Source organism: Triturus cristatus, chromosome 2_1 (genome assembly GCF_964204655.1).
Source record: "Triturus cristatus chromosome 2_1, aTriCri1.1, whole genome shotgun sequence".
Classification (NCBI taxonomy): domain Eukaryota; kingdom Metazoa; phylum Chordata; class Amphibia; order Caudata; family Salamandridae; genus Triturus; species Triturus cristatus.
In genome coordinates this window covers 1,016,388,858-1,016,411,218 of record NC_140581.1, presented here as the reverse complement: position 1 = coordinate 1,016,411,218, position 22,361 = coordinate 1,016,388,858, and the positions used below count along the sequence as shown (strand labels likewise).

General features: G+C 41.7%; 1 protein-coding gene across 1 annotated transcript in view; it reads left to right on the top strand.

Annotated features, from left to right (window-relative positions):
- Positions 1–22,361, top strand: part of LOC146866242 (atrial natriuretic peptide receptor 2-like) — a 398,280-nt gene that overhangs the window by 70,129 nt on the left and 305,790 nt on the right. Inside the window, exons 2-4 of the mRNA XM_085640809.1 lie at positions 6,166–6,287; positions 10,429–10,576; positions 20,452–20,500. Coding sequence (XP_085496935.1) covers positions 6,197–6,287; positions 10,429–10,576; positions 20,452–20,500 — 288 coding nt within the window. The 5' untranslated portion in view covers positions 6,166–6,196. The remainder of the gene's footprint in view (positions 1–6,165; positions 6,288–10,428; positions 10,577–20,451; positions 20,501–22,361) is intronic.

Genomic DNA, 22,361 nt, shown 5'->3' with positions numbered 1-22,361 from the left:
TATCCGGCCTATTCATGGCGGATCTGACAGAGGACATGTTAACGGTGGACGCACATGTATTTGCGTCTCCATAACTGGAACTGGAGGGAACATACATGTACTTGAAACATGCACATAGAACCGTTGGGGTCCAAGATAGGGGACATAACTGACCAGAAAAATCCATATTTCCACAATGGTGTGAAGTAATTTATTTAAAAATGATTCATGCGTGGATGGAAAACATGGATTGGAGCATGTTTAGGGAGAAGACAGTGTATTGTGCTCGAGGGCGCCCTCGGAAATGGCACTCAGTATGGGGGCGATGGAACCAGTACAGAGGGGGCATATGCCTGCCCCCAGACCCGGACCCGCCTGAGGAGCAGCTCTCCCCTTAGCTTTCTTTCCGGCTTTGAACTCCTTGCTGGTATGTGTTTGTCTTCTTGAGTCTCTGACTTCCCCTCCTTTCCCTTACTATAGACCTGTGTCTGTTGGACGAAATGGGGCTCGCTCCCCCTGATGGGAACCCCTTTTGGTGCTTACAGTACTTATCGCCTTGCTTGTGTTTTGGTTTGGGTTTGTGTTTATTTAAAACAGAACCTTTTTACTCTCCTGTCAGTGAAATGTGGACGCTCGCATGTGTTGTGTTTCTAAAGCTGCCGTACCTCCGGGTTGTCGGCTGAATAGCTGTGTCACTGATTTAAAAGAATAAAGGTTTTTGAAAAAAAAAAAAATGATTCATAATTAATTTTTTGATTATAATTATTTATATTAAAATATGGTTATTTGTTTGTAATTTTTTTTTTATTTGTATAAACTAATGTTTGTAGTTAATTTGTAGTAAGTTTTTAAGATTACATTTTTTTATGTTTTGTAATTTATTATATTTTTATATTTTTGTATTGTAGTTGGTATTTTGTTTCTTTTTAATTTTAATTTTAATTTTTGGGAAATATTGATTTTAACCCTCTCCTATCCAACACTTTCCCTACTGTTGCACTCTCTGGAGAGGGAATAGTAAATTTTTCTCCTCCACTATCCAACACTTTCCCTAGGGTTGCACTCACTGGAGTGTGAATAGTAATTTCTTCCCCTCTGCTATCCAATACTTTCCCTACTGTTGCACTCCCTGGAGTGGGAATAGTAATTTTTACACCTACTCTATCCAGCACTTTCCCTACTGTTGCACTCACTGGGGTGGAAATAGTAATTTTTACCGCTCAGCTATCCAATACTTTCCCTACTGTTGCACTCACTGGAGTGGAAATAGTAATTTTTACCCCTCCGCTATCCAATACTTTCCATACTGTTGCACTCACTGGAGTGGGAATAGTAACTTTTACCCCTACGCTATTCAACAATTTTAGTACTGTTGCACTCAATGGAGTGCAAAATGTAAGTTTAAAAATGTATAAATATTTTAGTATTTTATTTGATAATATAATGTTTTTATTATTATATTATATGTTACAGGTGTGTATATAAATATATATATATATATATATATATTTATATTATAGTTAATTTTTTATATATTTATAACATTTAAAATAAATGTAAGTTTTTAGTTTATTTATTTTTTTAAGTAAATCTACATTTATATATTACATTTTATATATCTGTTTACATTTTTTTAATTCAATTTATTATATTTATTTTAATGTATATTATATCTAAGTAATTTTGTTTAGTTAAGTTTATAATTTAATTGTTTTAACATTATTTTTGATATATTAAAAAAAACACTATTTTGGACATCGATATTTTCTTTGTCTATATATTTTTTTTCTCGATATTTTTGTCATTTACATTTTAAAGATGGGATGTCGATATTTTGACTATCGATATTTTTACATCAATATTTTTGTTTTCTATATTTTTGTCTTCGATATTATGTCAGTGATTCAATGAAAACACTGTAGGTTTTTAAGGATGGATTCTTAATATCCTGTGCTAAAGCCTGTATTTTGCTAAATGGAATCTCACAGATTACAGTTGTGGGCAAGGGTTTGGTGCTGGTGACCCACATGAACAAACTGTGGGAATTGTACTATGATAAAACTTGTTAAATCCTCTTAGAAGGGATATGACAACTGTAATTTCGGACATATTTGTATTTCTTTTGTAATTGAGGGTTTCCTTGTGGGAAAGCTTACTCTCAGTGCAGTGGGTCTGTGTTTGTTATGGTGATAAGCCTTTGACAAAATGAACATATCTGATTAGTTCATTGGTTCATTGCAGAGAGCTATTTCAGATTCCAAATGTCAGACCTGACACCCTTGGTGTGGTCTTTTCCCAAACTGTTTGCCTTCACCCCTCTTGCTTTCTGAATTCGTTTTTGTTCGCTTAGGACTCTGTGCACTTTATCACTGTTAACCAGTGCTAAAGTGCTTGTGCCCTCTCCCCAAAACATGATCAAATTAGCCTACACATTTAATTCACTTAAAGGGCCCTAGCAAATAGTACTGCGTGTACCCAGGGCCTGTGAAATAAATGCTACTAGTGGGCTGGCAGAACTCACTGTACAAACCCCTAAAGTAGCACTTTAAACATGTTTCACGCCTGCCATTGCAGCCTGTAGTACAGTTTTAAACTGCCAATTCAACCTGGCAAACTAATCCTTTTACCAGGCCTAAACCTTTCTTTTTAGTACATTTAAGTCAAACCTAACGTAGATCCTAAAAAGCCCATAGGGCATGGTGCATTGTATTTAAAACGTAGGACACTTATATTTACGTTTTATATGTCCTGGTAGTGAAAAGCTCCTAAATTAGTTAGGCCTATCCCTCCCATGGGATAACATTGGGTTACTTGATAAGATAGGGATGTCAAGTTTAGACTCAAATGAATTGTAATAAATGCATTGTAATTTAAATCCTTTTTTAATGGTAACATGAGATTTTAAGTCACAATTCTGAAAATGTCACTTTTAGAAATTTGGTATTTTTTGCCATAAAATATCTAACTTCCTAGGATGGATCCATCTTTGTATCTGAGAATTAACTGCTTTGGTCAGTAATGGTCAGTAAGGTATCCCTTTCCTCTCAAGTTCAAAAAGGAGACCAATAGCCTAGTATGAGACTATATATCTCATTAACTTCACTCTACAGCAGGCCAGCTCCCACATAATTGTGGCTAGCTATAGCATGATTTCAATCTCTATACATTCTTGTTGCCCAAAATGTCCAAGTGGAGGGAAAGCGTATGATCAACTTTGGAAAACAGGTAGCTGAGCAGATCGGGATTATTTGCCAGATACTGATTTACACTTCTGGAGGACCCATGAATACCGTCCTCTTCCAAAGGATCCACTCTAGGCTGAAGTCTTTGACCCTTTTTATATGAGGTGTCCCTACAGTACAAAGTAAGCATGCACACTAGAAAAAGAAGGCCACTATTCTTTATGGAAATTATATTGATCAGACCTTGGATATCATTGTAGTTGGCAAGGGGATTCAGTCTTTCAAGGAAAGAGCTGATTTTCTCTTCTCCAAGTATTTTTTATCAATCATGTCCTCTTTTGTATCTTCACAGGCCAGTAGGAGCTGCTTAAGTGGTAAGATCACACATGTGACAATGCCAAAATCGTGGCCAGAAATATCAACCTTTAATTCATTGAAATTAAATTAAATAATTCAGCTTATCCTAAAGTTACTTAATATCTAAATCATTTTAAATTGAATTAGCATTTAAACAAATAAGTATTCCTTTTGTGCACAGTAAAAGGTTCTGGGCCCGATTCACAGAACTAACTTAAGACAAAATCCTAAACTTACTACCATTTTGGTATTCACAGAAGGCACTTACTCATTTTGGTATTCACAGAAGGCACTTACTCATTTCGGTATTCACAGAAGTTAGGAGTCCTAACTTTAGGACTCCTAAATGCCTTCTGTGAATACCGAAAGTCTTAAAATTAGGATTTTTCTCAGTTTAGTAGTAGTATAGTTAGGACTCCTAACTTTAGGACTCCTAAATGGCTTCTATGAATACCGAAAGTCTTAAAATTAGGATTTTTCTCAATTTAGTAGCCCTAAATTTAGGACTCCTAACTTTAGGACTCCTAAATGCCTTCTGTGAATATCGAAAGTCTTAAAATTAGGATTTTTCTTAGTTTAGTAGTAGTATAGTTAGGACTCCTAACTTTAGGACTCCTAAATGCCTTCTGTGAATACCGAAAGTCTTAAAATTAGGATTTTTCTCAATTTAGTAGTCCTAAATTTAGATTTAGGATTACTAAATTGAGAAAAATCCTAATTTTAAGACTTTCGGTATTCACAGAAGGCATTTAGGAGTCCTAAAGTTAGGAGTCCTAACTATACTACTACTAAACTGAGAAAAATCCTAATTTTAAGACTTTCGGTATTCACAGAAGGCATTTAGGAGTCCTAAAGTTAGGACTCCTAACTTCTGTGAATACCGAAATGAGTAAGTGCCTTCTGTGAATACCAAAATGAGTAAGTGCCTTCTGTGAATACCAAAATGGTAGTAAGTTTAGGATTTTGTCTTAAGTTAGTTCTGTGAATCGGGCCCTATGTCTCTCAACTTTACTTTTAATAAAGTTGCAATAACTTCAATAGGGAAACGCTATCATACCTTAGTGAATGAGGAGTTACACTGCATTGAAGTCAGCTGTGCTCTTCAGTTTTATTTGTGCCGGGTTGGGGTAGTATGCTCCTCTGAACCACTTTCTGCTGCTCATGGTGGCATTGACACACGTGAGGCTGTCTCCAATATCACTGTTGCTAGCTTGTCTCTAAAATGGCTGTCTGTCTCCAATACTCCAAGAGGCATATTGTCAGATACCTCTTAGCTACAGAATACAGGACATGTCACTTTCATCCATAGTAAGTCCACATCTCACCAGTGCTACTGTAACACTGGTTGCACTCTACAAGAATGCTAGAGTCCGATAGATCTGCTGGGCAGGTCCATGGGCCCATCCCACAGACATTGTGCAGTCACTGTGCTCCTGATGCTTTCTTCAATCCTCACTGTAAAATCTAACCCCAAAGTGGGTATAGAATACAGCCATGGTGTGGGAGTAGGATACAGTTACTGTTATCAATATTCGGGTATTTCTTAGACCATAGATGTAGTATTTATTTATTTTTTTTTTAGGTGTTTTATAGAGCGCGAACTTGACCCGTTAGGGTATCAGAGCGCTTTACAGGAGAGCAAAGCAATATACAGACAGATTTAGAATCGACCAATTACAGCTTGAGTAGTAATATGGTGCCATATACACAGGGTAAAGAGGAGCATGTATTTACAGATTACATAATCAATTACTCAAAGCGAGATACCATATTTACAAAATACGTTTTCAATTATTCTGACCAGGTCCCAAGTTTCTGATGTTTCGGATGACCCGGTAGTCAGAAGGGAGGTAGTGGGCCGCCATAGGTCGTGCCATAAAATTAGTTGAGGCAATATTAGACAAGAAATTTGCCCATAAGGAAGGTTTTGGCATCCTTTTTGAAGCGAGTCAGTGAGGGGATTCTTCTGATGTCGAGTGGAAGAGAGTTCCATATTCTTGGAGCAGCCCCTGAGAAAGCCCGATTGTAAGTTTTTTTTCCCGAAAGCGTGCAGGTTGGAGCAGTAAATATCTGGCAGATCAGGAGTTTCTGGTTCCTCCAGGGATCACGAGTTTCTGTGTCAGATATGCAGGGGAGTTAGAATGTAAAGCTTTGTGCGTGATGCATGCTAGTTTGAGCTGTATTCTTGCCTCCAAGGGAAGCCAGTTGAGAGCTTTCAGGTGTGGGGAAATATGATCATATTTCCTTGTGCCGGTAAGTAGTCTGGCGGTCACATTGAGGCAGGCTTTAAGAGGTGCTATCACAGTACTAGATTAGTTATTGATGAGGTGACTAGCAAAGATTCCTACTGGCTGCAATGTAGGTGTGATTGTCAGCAACCATGCAGCGCTTTGGTTTCCTCCCCTGTGAGTAGCAGTTTGCAGTCCTGCCTTCAATGACAAGGTGTCCAAGGGTTGTGAACAGAGAAAGGGAAATAAAGGCAAATGTTTGTGTTTAGCAGGTAGTAATCAATCATCGCAATAGGAAGCTTGTTATTCTATGTTTGTAACTAATAACATTTTCATCGAGTTTTCTTTCACTGATTGTGTGTGGAATTAAGTTGCAAATGTACCTTTGCTACGGATGCTGAAGATGATGTATTTTGCAGGTTTTCATTTGCAACGGACATTGCACAAGGAATGGCATACCTCCATCAGCACAAAATGTTCCACACAAGACTCAAGTCCACCAATTGTGTGATCGACGACCGTTGGGTTTGTAAAATTACAGGTAATACACAGAGCATTACTGAAAAATGTACAGCAAATTCGAGCGTGCAGAAATATATATTAGCTGATAGCAATTAGGAGTATCAAGCAAAGCTAGCTATCCTCCATTTCCATGGTGTTTCTTGCTTATGTGAAATTATTAAACAAAGCTTTTAGGAAAATGTTATTTATGTTATGTTATAGCTGTCCGAAAAATAACACTCTTTAGAATTTAGAATGTGGTGCTACCATCCCTTTGCAGACATGTCCAGGGCCTCATTTCTGAAAAGTGGCCCATCACTGGGCAAAAACAGCGATGCGCCACTTTTCATAGCGCCATTCTTATGACATAGTGGATGCACCATATTTACAATACGGCGCTCCATGGTGCAAACATTTACAGATACATCAGGAATCCTAACATATCTGGAGGTGAAAAAATGACGCATTGTTGGAGTGTGTTAGATAACTGGCGCAACTCCAGCAATGTGTCATTACACATGGGCGAGTCCCATGTGGAAAGCCTTGCGGCACTCCTTACGCCTGCTTGAAGCAGGCGTCAGAATTGTGAAGTAGTCAAGTCGTAGAAGTGGTGCAGTGAAATGTCATAGATTATTTCACTGCGCCACTTCTACAAGGCTTTTTCACGGGGGAATGACCACCCTGCATACATTATAGCTCATGCAGGTATAATGAAGTGCAGGCCTTTACACACATCTACCTAGGTGCGTCACTTTGTATATAAGGGGCAGTGTGGCACATTGTTTACGCCGCTGCAGCGTCACTGAAAAGTGACCTAATGGCGGCACAAGCCCTTCATAAATAAGGGCCCAGGGTTTACATTGAAGAGTTGCTCCTCTAGCCTGTGGTATACAACGAGGACTAGTCAGCTAAACTGCCTTAATTTAGAAGGGATTAGCACAAAATTGCGTGAATTTTTTGTCGAATGTAGAACTAAATATTTAATTCACTAAGCCTTCCTACAAAAATATTCACATTGTCTGAGATGTAAAGGAGACATTTCTTCAGTACGGTAGCATATAGCTAATTGTGTAATCGAATGTAAAATACTAATCTAATAAAGCGAAATGTCATCAGCGCATTGATTTAATATATAGACTGCCAGACTAATTGTAGGACCCTCAATGTTATTTTATCTTAAATGTTTGGATTAGTGTGTTATTGGAACACAAAACAAGAACATTTAGGGCATCATTAGTATGGCGGGCGGACTTTGTCCGCCCGCCATACCCACGGGAAACGGGACCGCCCGCTGAGGGTGCGACGGTTCTGCACTCCTGATTAGCATGCGCCCCCCACACTGGCGGGCGCATGGTGCATCTGCAACATTGCGGCAGGCGGTACAGAGAGCACCGCCCGCCGCAATGCCACAAAGGCAGCCTGTGCCTTTCAATGCACAACGTGACAGGCACCGCGCGGTGCCTGCCACGTTGTACATTGAAATGCAGGGGGGTACCATAGGTACCCCCCATGTGCACCCACCACCCCCTAGAATCCCTGGGGGCCCACTACGGGCTCCCAATGTCAAACACCGCCTGCCTTCATAGTAATATGGATGTCGGTGTCTACCAGACACCGCCACCATATGAACTGCTTTTCCGTCTGGTAGGCAATCGGGCGGATTGCCTACAGGCGGAAAACCGGCGGACGGTCTTCCCGTCCGCCGGGGTCCCCCCGTCATGGTAATGTGGTGGGGGGAAATTGAATGTGGGCGGAGGTTTTTAGAGGACGGATCGCCACCGCCATACGGGCGGTGGCATCCGCCCGCTATACTAATAGGCCTCTTAGTGTGGGACCTCTTTCTCTTGAGAGAATAGTTGTTTTTTGTTGTAGATGTCTTTTTCTTCATTAACTTCCAAATGCAAGATAGATATTGCCTACTTATAGACATCTGAAGTCCTAAACATCCAAGTTTTGTAAGTTCAATTATAAGGGCGTGTGCTTTTGATCATATGGAAGGACCCCGCCACACAACTGTTTTTGGGGTGATATTTACCTTCTAAGCTGCTATCATTAGAATCCAATAGGAGAACAACTTTAATTTCCAATTTTCTTTAACTCTCTACTACATCATGCATGAGAAAGGCCGAAGCCCCCCTATGTGCATGTATCCTGTCCACCCACAATACTTATCCGTTTTAAGACTGTGATTGACTTTTATTGTTTTTCTCAATAGATTTAGGGTGAGAACTGTGATTTTCATTTGGGGAAAAAAGCACTCCATTCCCTCCCTAATCTTTACATCTGATTTTGTTTTTAAATTGCCTATATAATGGTATACGTTTTTTTAGGTGAGTGTCGCACCCAAAAGCAGCAAGTCTCTTTTAGTATACGTTCTATTTATTTATCCGTAAATCTCCATTTACCATTGAAAAATGTTCACAACATGCTTTAAATTAATTACACAATGTTCTATATATTTCGTTTTTGGTGCAATAGAATGCAATGATCAATTCGGTTTAAAATGTTATAGTATTCAATTATCAATTCGGTTTAAAATGATATAGAATGCAATGATCAATTCGGTTTAAAATGTTTTAGAATGCAAGGATCAATTCGGTTTCAGATGTTATGGGAAACCAATGTTATTTTAAAAGTTGTTCCATACAGTAATTGTTTTGTAAAACGATTTTATCACATGCTACCGAAGAAAGAGGGTAGTCAGTTTTCGTGAATGTTTTTTTGTCCAAACAGATAGAGTACATCCTGATTACTGATTGATGATTGTTCAGCTGCCTGAATGACCTACTGTTACCAATCCTTTGAAATATACATACAGTGGGCTTTGTAAGCACTCAGATGCGTATTTTCCCTGTCACTTCATGTGATTGGTTGGTGTATCATTCCACCTTCTATGGAATATTTGATGTGGGACTATTTGACATCTAAAATAAATACGGATTCATCACACATTCAATTATTCACCTCCTACAGGCATTGCATGCAGAAATTCATCTTTTTCAGTTTTGATTATTTTTTGTCTCTACAGCCACCTTTTGAAATGTTAAGTTGGGTCTTCAGTTGTGTTTTCCAAGTCTGTCTTGCCCAACGTTATTTCACCTGTGTCTTTTCTCCTCACTTTCCATTTTTGTTTATTTCACTATATGTTTCCTGTTTTTTCTCCGGCTATCTTATCCATTGTTCTCCCTCATTTGTTTTAATGTAAAAAAAGCTTTGCCAAAGCCAATAGTTTCTGGCTTTAATGAACTAACTAACAGATGCAAACAAGGGCATTCACAAATGCTATATCCATATGTTAGTATACTAAATCGAGACCTGTGTTTTTTTCCAAAGCTTGATTTCAATCAGGTTGATGTATTTTTGGAATGCCCCTACTAGAAATGTTGGGGCATATCATCAAGGGCTGAAGATATAATTATCGCTGCTTTAGCATCTGTTTTTGGACGAAAAGCGGCATTAATTATATCGCATTATTTGCATGGATACGTTAGCGCGTGTTTCCTTAATTCCGCTCCCGTTTTGTTCACGCCTCGCTTTGCATCTCTAATGAGATGCAAAGGAGGCGTGCCTGAAAAAACACCATGGGAAAATATCGCTACCCCAGCTTCGTGATATCATCAACGAGGGGTAGCGATATTTTAAATCCTGTTAACTATGCCTTAACCCAGAAATTTAATGTCTGTTAAATTCCTGACTAAGGCATAGCTAACATGGGAGGTGGATTATGACCACAGGGTCGTATCACCAAGGCTATCTCCATTTTGGGTGCAACATCGCTGGTTTTCCAGCGATGTTGGCCCATTTTCCTTCACTATTATCGCCCTGGAGTAACGCGTTGTTAATAACGCGTTACCAGGGCGATAAATTCCAGCGATAGACAGCGATAAATAAACAAGCGCTAAGCGCGCTTTGCGTTTATTTATCGCCGTCCTAGTAAATATGCCCCGTTCATCGTTATTTCTTTTGCTTTGAGTTAGAAGCACATTTACTGTTAGTATATTGAGACAATGCCATGCAATCTTCAAATGTTGGATATATTCTTTGCAATGCATTGGAAGTAATGGGGTTGAAGACATGACAACCATGCACTTAGAAATTGGTTTACTAAATGTTCTTACTATCATTGTCGCTTTCTTCTCTTTTTGGCACTGAAACTTCTTTTACTCCCTTCTCAATGACAGATTATGGGTTGCAGATATACAGAAAAGAAAATTCCCCTGATGAAACAACCACATATCATCAGCGTATGATGGATGTTTATTTACCACCCGAGGGACATGTGGTGTCAAGCTCCAGTCCAGAGCCGTTGTCAGCTGCAGATATGTACAGGTAGGCTCTCAATTTATATAACTGCTCAATACCTCAGCATAATAAATTTCAAAATATAATGATATACTATTTATGTTAGCTGTGTAATGACCTAACAATATATGCCATTTGAAAGACTAAAACACAATCCAAAACTGAGCCATTTCAGGTCTCTTATTTACTTCCCTTTGAAAATGTGAACTGGCTCCCCATATGCTGTATAGAACTGGAAAGATGGGTTTAATTGACAGTAGGCACAGGAATAGTTGACCTGTTCCCATATATGATGGTTACATTTTGCAAACCATGCAAACAATTCTGATGATATTTTATTTCTGATGCAAAAATCCTCATGTGATGAGCAATGACATGGTAACCATGATCAGGTTACAAAAATACCTTACACTTTTGAGCAAGGTGGGGGGCTACCAACTCACCAACATGGGCAGGATTGTCACCTGCTACTGGGACAGCCATTAGCTGCAATGGTGTAAAATGAATATGCCCCTAGTCTAGACCAGGGTGGGTTGCGGCATACTGAACCCTTAGGGCACTTAAGGTAGGCCAAAGAGTGAAGAAAAAAGCCTTGCCTATGAGGAAGCCCAGCTGGTGCTCTCAAAGAGGGTTGTGCCAATATAGCCCTCCCTGTCACTCTGCAAGATGATGTTTTTTACAGCTAGGGTGTATTTGTAGCCTCCTCTCTGCCTAGTGCAGACTAGGAGGTTCTGTCGCTGAAGGTTTGGAGCAATCCCAGTAGTTAGCTTTATCGTCACTATTATTTGTGAACTCCTGCTTGGTCAGTGCATGCCAGTTTAGCCTCTTCTTGTCGTGTTTCTCACTCCCCTGTAGCATGGCCGATACTGCTTCCTTTCCTTCTGCTGCTTGCACATTGTGGCTCGGGCTGCTTTTTTCTTTTATTTGCAGCACTCACTAAGAGTGCATGTGTTTTCAGGCTGCCTCTTTTCCTTCCCCACATCCCACTCTGTGCCATAGCTTGCCCAATACCCCTCCTACCTCCCATTTTGTTGGTTGACCTGTTGTCCTTTCCGCTGTAATTGTTTCCTCCATTCCTCTATGCCCCTCCCCCATCATTACTTGCCCAGTCCCCCACTCTCCTTCCATGATGTTATGCCATTATTTTTGCTTGCCCCATCCTTCTCCCCCACTGTATTGTTGTTTAGACCCACCCCCGCTATCCTCTTCCCTGCCGTTGCTTCCCCTCTCCCCAGCCTCCCTCCTTCAGCCATTGCTTGCTCTGTTATCCACCCCTGTGGTTGCTTGCCCTGTGCCCTCCTTGCCCCTCCACCATCATAGCTTTCCCTGACCCGCTCCCTCAACCCCATTGTTGTTTGCCCCTTCCCACTCCAGCAAGAAAAAAAACAATATGTTGAGGCCCATGATGGCCGTGTCATACCACTTTTTTCCTAACTTTTAACCTTGCTGCACAGTAGCTGTGCTGCTGTATAACATGGCTAAAACACACTGACAAAGCCAATAGTTCTTGCATAAACATGACCTATCGGCTTTGCCATGCTTGTTGTATCTCTGCCTGCTCTGTTAATGAGACTGGGAAAAATGTAGTAGACGCACTCAAGGTCCACCCACCTAGAAAAAATACAGCATCAGGAGTGTTGGACTTGGCCCTTTTTGCAGGGTCATCCCAAAACATTACTCCTTCCTCCTGTACTTTTTCTGACCTGTTGTTGGTGGTTTTATGACTCTGGTCACTTTACCACTGCTGATCAGTGCTAAAGTGCATATGCTCTCTTTGTAAATGTATGTTATGTTTTAGTGATTCCATGATTGGCATATTTGATTTACTTGTCACAACCTAGTACAGGGCACTATGTGTGCCCAGGGCATGTAAATCAAATGCTGATGGTGGGCTTGCAGCACTGATTGTACCACCCACAAAAGTAGCTTGTGTGCAGTCTGGGACTGCCAAGTCCCTAAACCTTCCCTTTTCTACAAATTAGTCACCCCTAAGGTAGGTCCAAGGTATCCCTGTGGGCAAGGGTGCATTGTATGTGAAAGATAGGACATGCCCTTATGTGTGTGGCATGTCCTGATAGTGAAATACTGCCAATTTAATTTTTCATTATTGCAAGGCTATCTGTTCCCCTAGGACAGCATGTGGAGTTTGTTTATAACATCTTATAAACATAACTGACCCTAGGAACAAGATAGAAAAGTAAAGTTTAGTATGCCTGAACTCAGAATGTTAAAGTGCATCTTTTAGTGAGGGTGATTTTTGCATTCTGTGTTTGAAAATACCACTTTTAGAAAGTAGGTATTTTCGTGCCTAACCATCCAGTGTGCCTCTGCTAGGTTAGTGTATTGCATGTCTGGCTTTTAGATGACAGGGGCTGGAGAGGGCCAGTGGCTCCAGAAGTCTGATGAGTCAGGGCTGAATAGACCTAGGTTGCATTTAGAGAAGGAGAGGAGATTTCCTTTTCACCTGAGTGGGCCTGGTCTGCCTTCAACAATGCTGTCTCCACCTCCTACCAGGAAGCTGCGCCAGTGAAGACAGAACTGGTTTTGGCTGGGTACAGACACTCTCTGCTTTCACAGAACACAGGATTTTGTGGTATAAATATTGGGACTCAGACCCCAGAACTTTAGATCACTTCTGGGAAATCAAGAGTAACCTTTGCAAAGGAGAAGAGCTGGATAAGTTGAGGAGGAATACTGCCCCTTTGCTGTTTTCTGTCTGGGGTTGGCCTGCAGTGGCTGCTTGCTGCCAAGGAAAGGAGAAAAAGGACTTGGCTGTTTGCTTTGTCACCTGCTTGAAGAAAAGATCTCCAAGGGCTTGAAACTGAACTTTCTTCCTGTTCTGAAGTTTCAGGGAAACAAATACTTGATGCCTTCTGTCTCTCTGCATCTGGAACTGCTGTTTCAGCTGCTACAGAAGGAAATTGCAACGCCGACGAGTGATGCCGTAACCTGCACCGAAGCCGTGGGCACTGGTCGTGAAGAGCACGACGCACTGCCCCAACTTGTAACGTAGGCCCTGCTAATGTCATGTACATGCATTTATAATTGCCTTGTATAATCATACCAGTTGAGAACTGTCGTCCTTTATTTCGGTGCTTCATCAACGGCGGAGCCGATCCTCAACGTGGGTGACTCCCGAATCCATCGACATCGCATCGTCGTAAGGAACCGCCGCCCCACCGCCATTCGTGACGTCACCTCCCCATCACAGTAAGGAACCAACGTCTCACCTCCCCTGCACTGCTGTAAGAAACAAATGCATCACTTCCCCTGGGGTCATAAGGAAGCGACGCCGCAGGCGCCAACGAAGCATCACCTCCCTGACGCCGTGCACCGTCTTTGCTTTCATCAATTCCAAGGTATTGTTCTGTGTGGGTCTGCGTGACTCCGGTCCCAACGCCACGCACCTCGCGGTCGGCGCCGTTCTTTGGGATGTTCATCTGTCACGACGTCGTAATAACTCCACGTGGAGTTATTTGTTGCTAGAAACTTGATTTGAGTAAATAACCTATTTTTAAGGATATTTTTGATACTGTATTGTGAATTTTTGTCGTTTGGTCTTGTTTTGGTTTAGATAAAGATTACTTATTTTTCTAAACTGGTGTGGTGTCCATTTGTAGTGTCTTCACTGTATCACTGTATGTGTTCACAAATACTTTACACGCTGCCTCTGAGATAAGCCTATCTGCTCGTGCCAAGCTACCAAGGGGATGAGCAGGGGTTATTTTAGGAGTGTATCCTCCTTACCCTGACTAGAATCAAGGGTTCCTATTTGGACAAAGGTACCTACCTCTGCCAACTAGAGACCCCCATTTCTAACAAGGAGAAACAAAGATGTTTTATGCATCATTGGCAGTTATCTTTCTGAACATGTTTCTCAAAGACTTTCGCCAAATGGATTGTTATTTGTTCATGAACAGTGAGAAAATACAGTCAATTAGAATGCTTGTTTTTATTTAAAAAATGTTCTCTAACCCACTCACGATCTCACCCACTTGCGTTTTTGTTAACAACAAGTAAAATGGTTGAAAAATAAATGCACCAAACTTCAGTGACCTGGTGGTGCCAAACAGCCAACTCGCAAGATGGCCACACCTCTGTGAGGCTCCTTCAGGCAGGGGACAATAAATCAATCACAATCTACGTGCCAACACCACAAACACATCTGAAAATGGTCACTACATGTCACAGACTATCTGATTGGTGTAGAATCGGTGAAGATAGTCAGAAGGAGTCATCCCTGGGGAGTACAGACCCAATTGGTTTGTGCATCTGCAGGGCCAGAAAAGTGTCAGCTGTGAGCCTGGCAGCTGGTTTGCAGAGGCCTCAACTTCTCCCTTTGAGAGAGTAGTGATTTCAGCTAGCGGATGGGCATTTGGGGTGGCGGCCGAGTTTTGCCACTGTCTGGTTATTGGCGTTCATTCTACAGGGCTCCATTGGATTGCTGTGGAGAGGCCCTGGGTTGTCCTGGCGGCATACCCGCTCGGGGAACCAGTCAGGCCAAGTGGTCATTGAGGGCACCGGGGGGGGCAATATGGTTGGGGCGTGGCCCCCTGGCACTGACCTGTAAATCCTATTCGGGCAGTGAGGAAGGTGGCATGGGGTTGTCGTCCTCCTGCTTTTCTGCGACATATCTCTCACCCCAGTGGTCTGCTGTATGGTGGCCCAGATAACTTCCTTGGCCCCGCTCTCACTTGGAGGCAGTCAAGCAGCAAACCATCAAGGGGAAGATACAGTATGGCATGCTCTATCAAGCATGACTGAAGATCGCACATGAGGGAAAGCAGCAAGTCTTTCCAACATCACAACACGCTGCTGATTTCCTTAAAAACTTTTGTGAGGATTTGTGTGTATTATATGATATGGCTGTGGGGTCTTATTGTATTATACACTTGCAAAAACTGTCTTGAGTTCAGTCAGGCTTGTTTGTAAACCTTAAGCTCAACTCTGGGTAGCTGTGGCTTCGAGCAGCAAGGCTTAACAAAGTTTAGCCATGGCTTGGATTTAACTTTTAAGGTTAAGAGTAGAGTGCACTAGGAAAGCTAAGAGTGTATCAGATGTTGCCAGTTTTGGTGTGTTCTCTGCAAATTTTAGGGATTCATACCAGAAAAGATTAGTTGTTGTGTCACATTTAGGTGTGAGGGGCAGAAATTCGGTCTTCAGTGCATTGCATTTGAGGTGCTTTTGAGCCTTCCATTTGTTGTGGTTCAGAAGTGAGGATTTTAGTTTGGAGATAGAACCATTAGAATTTAGTTTTAAGTTTAGACTTAGGTGTTAGCTGCACTATGGATGACGCCAAACTCTTTTTAGAGTTCACACAGGGATTTTATGTTAGATAATAAAAAGAATGGGAACTAGTATGGAGCACTGAGGAACATTGCACGATAAGGGGGAAGAGTCAGAGAAGTAATTGACAATTATGAGCATTTAGTATGCTCTGATAGATGTGAGTGGACTCATTAAAGAGCACTTCCACAGAGGCTCATTCTATTTGTCAGAGTGTCAAGGAGAATTTATGGTCCATTTTATTAAAGGCCTTGGTTATATCAAGCGCTATGAAAAGGCATGGTCAGCCTTTATTTACAAGTGTGAAGGATACCATAGATCACCATGAATGTTGCAAATTCAGTACTGTGACCTGTCATGAAACCTGACTGGAAAAAACACAGCAGGTCATTCTCCTTTATAGGTTTTATTATTTGGGGTATATAGATGTTTTTTAAAATTATGGGAAGAGATGGTGGACTTGAGATTGGGCAGCAATTTCTGACATTAGAGGGATAAAGGTTAGGTTTTAGGAGGGTCTTCATTTGTATAGCTTTTAGGTAGTTTGGTACAACATTGTGTTACTTTCCACTCTTCAGACTTAGGGGCATATTTACAAAAAGTGACGCAGCACGGCATTAGCCTTCTTAGCTTAATGCCGCACTCTGTCACTCCTGAAATGCAGGGTGCACCGTATTTACAACAATACAGTCTCTTCCTGTACATAAACAGTTTTAAATGGAGATTTGGAACTTCTGTGTGTGCTGCTTTGTGCAGCATACATAGAAGTTGCAACTCTTCATTTTATTAATGATTGTTTATGTGGAGAAAGGAACACCTTCCTGTACATAAACAATCAAGCATGGCGTCTTGCTATTTTTTTGTGTGCTGCACAATGCAGCATACATAAAAAAAGCAAAAATAGGGAGAAATAAAAGTATTTCTCCTCATTGCACACTGTTAAGACCCGGTTTTCCCTGTTCTTAATTTTGTCTCTGCCCCATATGTACGCCACTCTTTTAAATATGGGACAGCATCAAAATCAATGAGTATTGCGGTGGAATGGCCACTGCAACACCCATTGGCAACCCCTTTCACGCTAAGTGGCTTAACGCTGCCTTGTAAATAAGGCAAAGCCTGGATCGCCACCACAAAGTCAAAGAGGTGATGTTCTGGTGGCAATGGGGGCTTGTAACTATTCCCCGGAGTGTCTCTTAAAGCTGAGGCAGGAAACAAAACATTTGGAGGTTCTGGATTTGTGCAGGGTTTTCCTTGGATTTCATTGACAACTGCTTCAATGGAAGAGGTGAATTTTTCAAAGAGAAGATTAGAGTTGTAAAAACCGGTTGGAGAAGTGTAGGTAGAGGAGATGGAGGTGCTTAGTGTGTATATTCAGTAGTCAATAGTCACAGCTCCAAGATACTTCATGATTGATGTGAGCCTGGGAGACAGTGGAAGGGGAGATAATTGGAAAGAGACAAGTTAAAGGTAAGATGAGTCCGAAATGATTGGATATAGGGCTTGGCATGATCTTGTGTGTAAAAGGCAAGATTGAACATTGAGGGCCTCATTAGGATGTCGGCCGGAAAGCCATCCCTAGTATGACATCTGACCGCTGTTCATGCTTTCTGGCTTCCGACGGGCTCAAGGTGCCCATCAGGAAACTGAAAACTGCAGCATAATCCCTGCAGATGGCTTCTTTGATGTCTGGATTATGATGTCAGTTTCTGGGAGACTTTCCATGTCGGGCTTTTCGACATGGAAAGCCTGTTGGAAAGCGACTTTGGGGGCCCTTAGCAGGGTCCCATCTCACTGCGGCCTCCGGTTGGGGGCCGAGGGGTCACCTATGGTGCCCCCCTGTAAATTCCTGGCCATGTGCCACACTGTGCAGGGATTCACACAAACTACCATTTCTCTATGGGCGCTTGTGCTGCGGGAGGAAATGGGAGTTTGCAACTTCTCCATGTGTGGTTGCATCATAATACTGTGTTTGGAACCGCAGACCTACGGTCGGTCGGTTCCCACACCGAAACTGTGTCAGGTGGACTCAAATCTGCCCAACAACATAATTAGGGCCTGAGTGTTTTTTCAAAGAAGCTAGTTTCTTTGAGAATTGAAAAATATAATTAACTGAGAGGAAAGAAGCTTTTTCCAAAATGATCGGGTCAGAGGATTTATTCCACCTAATATTTAAGAAGGGTGGTGTCAAACTGGAGAAGAAGGCTGTAGGTGCATTGTTTGCTACAGACAAGAGGACAAAAAATGGCAATATCAAGTGTTCGCAACCTTCATACATGTTTCTTTTTACCAGCTAAGCAGGGAAATCTTAAGGATTTTGGAGACCCTGGGCCAAATGTATTTTCTGGGGCCCCAGTTTGAACAATTTTGAAATTATGATCCAGTTCATCTCTTTCATGCCCTTTTTGCCCAGGTCACTGAAAGTACACAGACAGGCTCATCCAAATACTAAGGGGCATATTTACAACATAATGGAGAAGCATGACGTTAAGGAAACATTACTAATGCCATGCTTCTCTATTCTGAAAACGCAGGGATGCGCCGTATTCACATGAATGCGGAGCACCCCTATGTTTCCCCTAGTGCTGGCGCTGAATTCAGCTGCCTAGCGCCAACTCAGGCACCCTTGCACCAAAGTTCAAAAAGCCACAAATGATTGTTTATGTGCAGGAAGGGAGACCTTCCTGCACATAAACAATCATTTGTGGCTTTTTTTTAAACTTCTATGTTTGCTGCTTCATGCAGCACACATAGAAGTTGCCAAACGTCATTTTTTTGGTGATTGTTTATGTGCAGGATGGGTCACCTTCCTGCACATAAACAATTTTAGGCAACTTGCTGTTTCTATGTGTGATGCATAAGGCAGCACACATGGAAACAGCAAAAACAAGGGGAAATAAAGCATTTCTCCTTGTTTTGCCTGTTTGAGATCAGGTTTTCCATGGTCTTAATTTTGGCGCTGCCTCCTATTTATGCCACCCATGTAACTAGGGGGCAGCGTCAAAATCAAAGAGTGTTGCGGTGGAATGCCCACCGCAACATCCATTGCCCTCCCCGTTCACGCTAAGTACAGCATGAAAGGTTGCCTTATTTACAAGGCAGCGTTAAGCCACGTCAAGTGGCTTAATGCTGCCTTGTAAGTTAGACGAAGCCCATATCGCTACAGGAATGTCACTAAAAGTGACATTGGGGTGGGGATATGCACGAAAATGTGTTTACAACAAATATTCAGGAATAGTGATATGTGTTTTCAATATTGTAACACAGCAGCAGCTCACTAATTTCACTGCAAATAATCTCTGTGACACCCTCCCATTTCTCATATGTGGGGTCCTGGTTTGATCTAAAGGAAACTTTTTTATGGATGTTGCATGAAACATAAACTCAACATTTGTTTGCAAAATGTCTGTAATAGTCTCTCATACATCACCCACATTTAAAAATAAATTAAAGGACAACGGTATTTAAAACAATTTGTTTAAGAATTAATCAAGGCCATCAGAGCAAGACTTTCTGCAGAACACACTTGGCCTTATCAAGGCCACTCTCTGAAAAGCAGGGGCGCTGGGAGAGAGCCCACGTTGCCCATGCCTTAAAACGTCTCTGCAGCCAAGGATTAATGACGACTCCACAATCATTCACTCGAACACACTACACCAGGGGTGGTTCCTCCACGTGGGCGGAGAAGTGTGGCCCCACTGCTTTCTCGCAGTGCGAGAAGCAGAAGCATAAAATGGTATAAATACAATTTTACGTATGCCTGGTTGGTTCGGGGGGGAGTGGCGAGCCCAATGTTATGGGCGCTGACGGTTTGGTCAGCCCAAGGGCCGACCAAATCAGTCATAAGCAAGCTCCCATTTTCTCCATGTAGGCTGCATGCAGCCTGCATGGAGAAAACGGCCTCCCCATAGACGTCTGTACGGACGACGTCGTAGCCAATCACAAAGCTGCCATTGCAGCGTTGTGATTGGTTTAGGAGTGGAGAGGGAGACTGCCTGCTTCTGCTTCCTGTGAGCAGAGAAAGAGCAGGAGACGCGATGCGGGAGTCCGTGACCGATGGCGAAGGTACGTTTTAAAAAAAATGTTTTTTATTAAATTAACCAACCTCCCCGCGCGACCACATCCCCGCTCGCAAGTCCCACCCGCGAGTCATGCCGGCCGTGACTGCACTACACTCAACTTTTAATGTTTAGAAGTTAGAGATAATACTGTCCCACGGAGATTGTGTTTATCAAATTTACATTCTTCTAATTGAAATAACACGTTCACATCATAATCCTCTCTCTTGCTCACCTGGTTGCTGCAACAGGACAGAGTAAATTAAGTCAGTTTATTTTCATCTCACTCTCCCTGTTGAAGCGAACTTCTCAGGCCGTGTGGTGAAACCATACTTCTGTTGTTATGAAACTGACCTCGAATATCTATATTTTTAGAGAAAAAAAACTGTCAGCAATACATTTTCGCTATGAGCATGTCACGACAGGTATGTTCAAAACACAAAAGTAGTTGTCATTCATTACTTTTTAAATTGTCTGTACTGCTCTGAAGCCGTAGGCAAGTTTGCTATTTCTAAGATTGTGAAATGAAATATTAACGTTATGTTGTGCTTTGCTTTCCAGCTATGCCATCATTTTATTGGAAATTGCAACGAGAAAGGACCCAGTTCCGGTAAGACCTTTCTACACTTCCTTAACATGCAGAACTTAAACCAGTAAAAACATGTTGTGTTTTCTGCCTAATGCCTTTTGTAATAGCCTTGTACGCACTCTCTGTTGTCGTGAATGATAAGTAAATCGATCCAGTGAGCTTTTTCAATCGTGTGATAGATGTAAACTGTTCTCCACAAATGAATGGCAGGGGCGTCAGGCACAATGACTCAGAGAAAGAGTCTTTTCGTAAAGTGGCATCAAAGCAACCCCAAGCAGCGGTCTGATGAAAGTTTCCACTTTATTCTTGTGTTCATTCAGAAGTGGTTGTCATTGAGGTTATGTTCTGAAGCGACCATGTCTGTAAATGACTGCAGAGTGTAACATACATGACAACTTCATTCTTGGAAATTTGCAATAGCGAAGATCTTTGAATAGTATTCAATTCGTATTCAATAGCTTTATTTCGATTAACAAATATCATAAAAGCAGAATTATCATTAAGACGATAAAAGTGGAACAATTATATACAATGGATCCAAAAGGAGTTTAAAAGGATGTAATTGTTTTGTTAGTAAAGTAAAAATTTCATACCCAGAAAAATACCATTTATATGCTTAACACTTTTTAACAGATTATAATAAATAAATTTGCTTAAAATGAGAATAAAAAAGACGTACTTCATATACAGCTATTAGATGTCATTTAAAAGAATAAAAATATGGGAAAAGCCAACATAAGGAGCACAATCACATTTCCAATTTCATTTTACACCTCCCTGCACAGAAATGTGGATCTGATAAACCAGATACAACCAAGATACTTCGCCACACCACATACAAAGAGAGCTCTAGAGTCTGATCTCAAAATCCGCAGGGCGAGGTGTGAGCTGTAGTGCCCAGTTGTCTACAAATTGGTTTGAGCCACTTTGATCTAGCTCTTGAATACGCTGGACACACAAACATGAGGTAAGCCACACTCTCTTTTGGTGCCTCGCAACAATGGCAGCCCGCAATTGTCTGGCGCGGGGGGTTACATTTTGCAGTAAGCTCACGTACCAAAAGAGAGCCTACTCTAAACTGTATATAGAGTGCCCTATCTCTTGGGATTTCGATAAAATCAAGGTACGGCTCTAGGGAAATATGTTGTTTGAACTGGTAGAATTCATCTGCCATCCTCCCTAGATTTGGATTGCTAAGTTCCTGCATATCAACCCAAAGCCAGTATGCCTTTTTGAGCTCATCCTTACTAGGCGGGTTCTGGCCTTCCCAACAGCTTCTGAGACCCAGAGTGAACACAAGTTTTTTGACGTTGTTTAGCCAGCTGACCCTATGATTACAATCCAGGCCAATTACCTCCTTAAGTGCGGTGGTATAGCAAGCAAGTTCAGGGGTTCGTAACAAACGGGCCCAAAAAAGCAATGGCCTTAATCTAGCAATGTCTTTAAAAGAACGTCTTCCCATATCGCTCATCAAGGGCTTGAGTGGAACATTGCAGGGGAGGGACACAAGCTCTCTCAAGAACTTATGTTCCGAACTGCTGATCTCTTGCATATTGTCAAACCCCCAAAGTTCCGCACCATACAGGGCGGAACTTACTGCCCTTGCTGCATAGATCGTGAGTGCTGGGGCAACAGGTCTGCTACATGAGCGACGATGTTCCCTACCTATTGCCCCAGTCACACGCCTATGATTCAAAAGCATCTTATTGATGTGGGGTTTCCATTGCATTGTATCGGAAAGGCGAATACCCAAATAGTCAAAAGTGCTAACTCTTTCTAAAGATGCTCCACCCAAAGAAAAGATGAGCCTAAAGGGCTTATAGGGGTTGAATGTCATTAATTTAGTCTTTGTGGTGTTAATAGTCAACCCTCTTAATGAGCA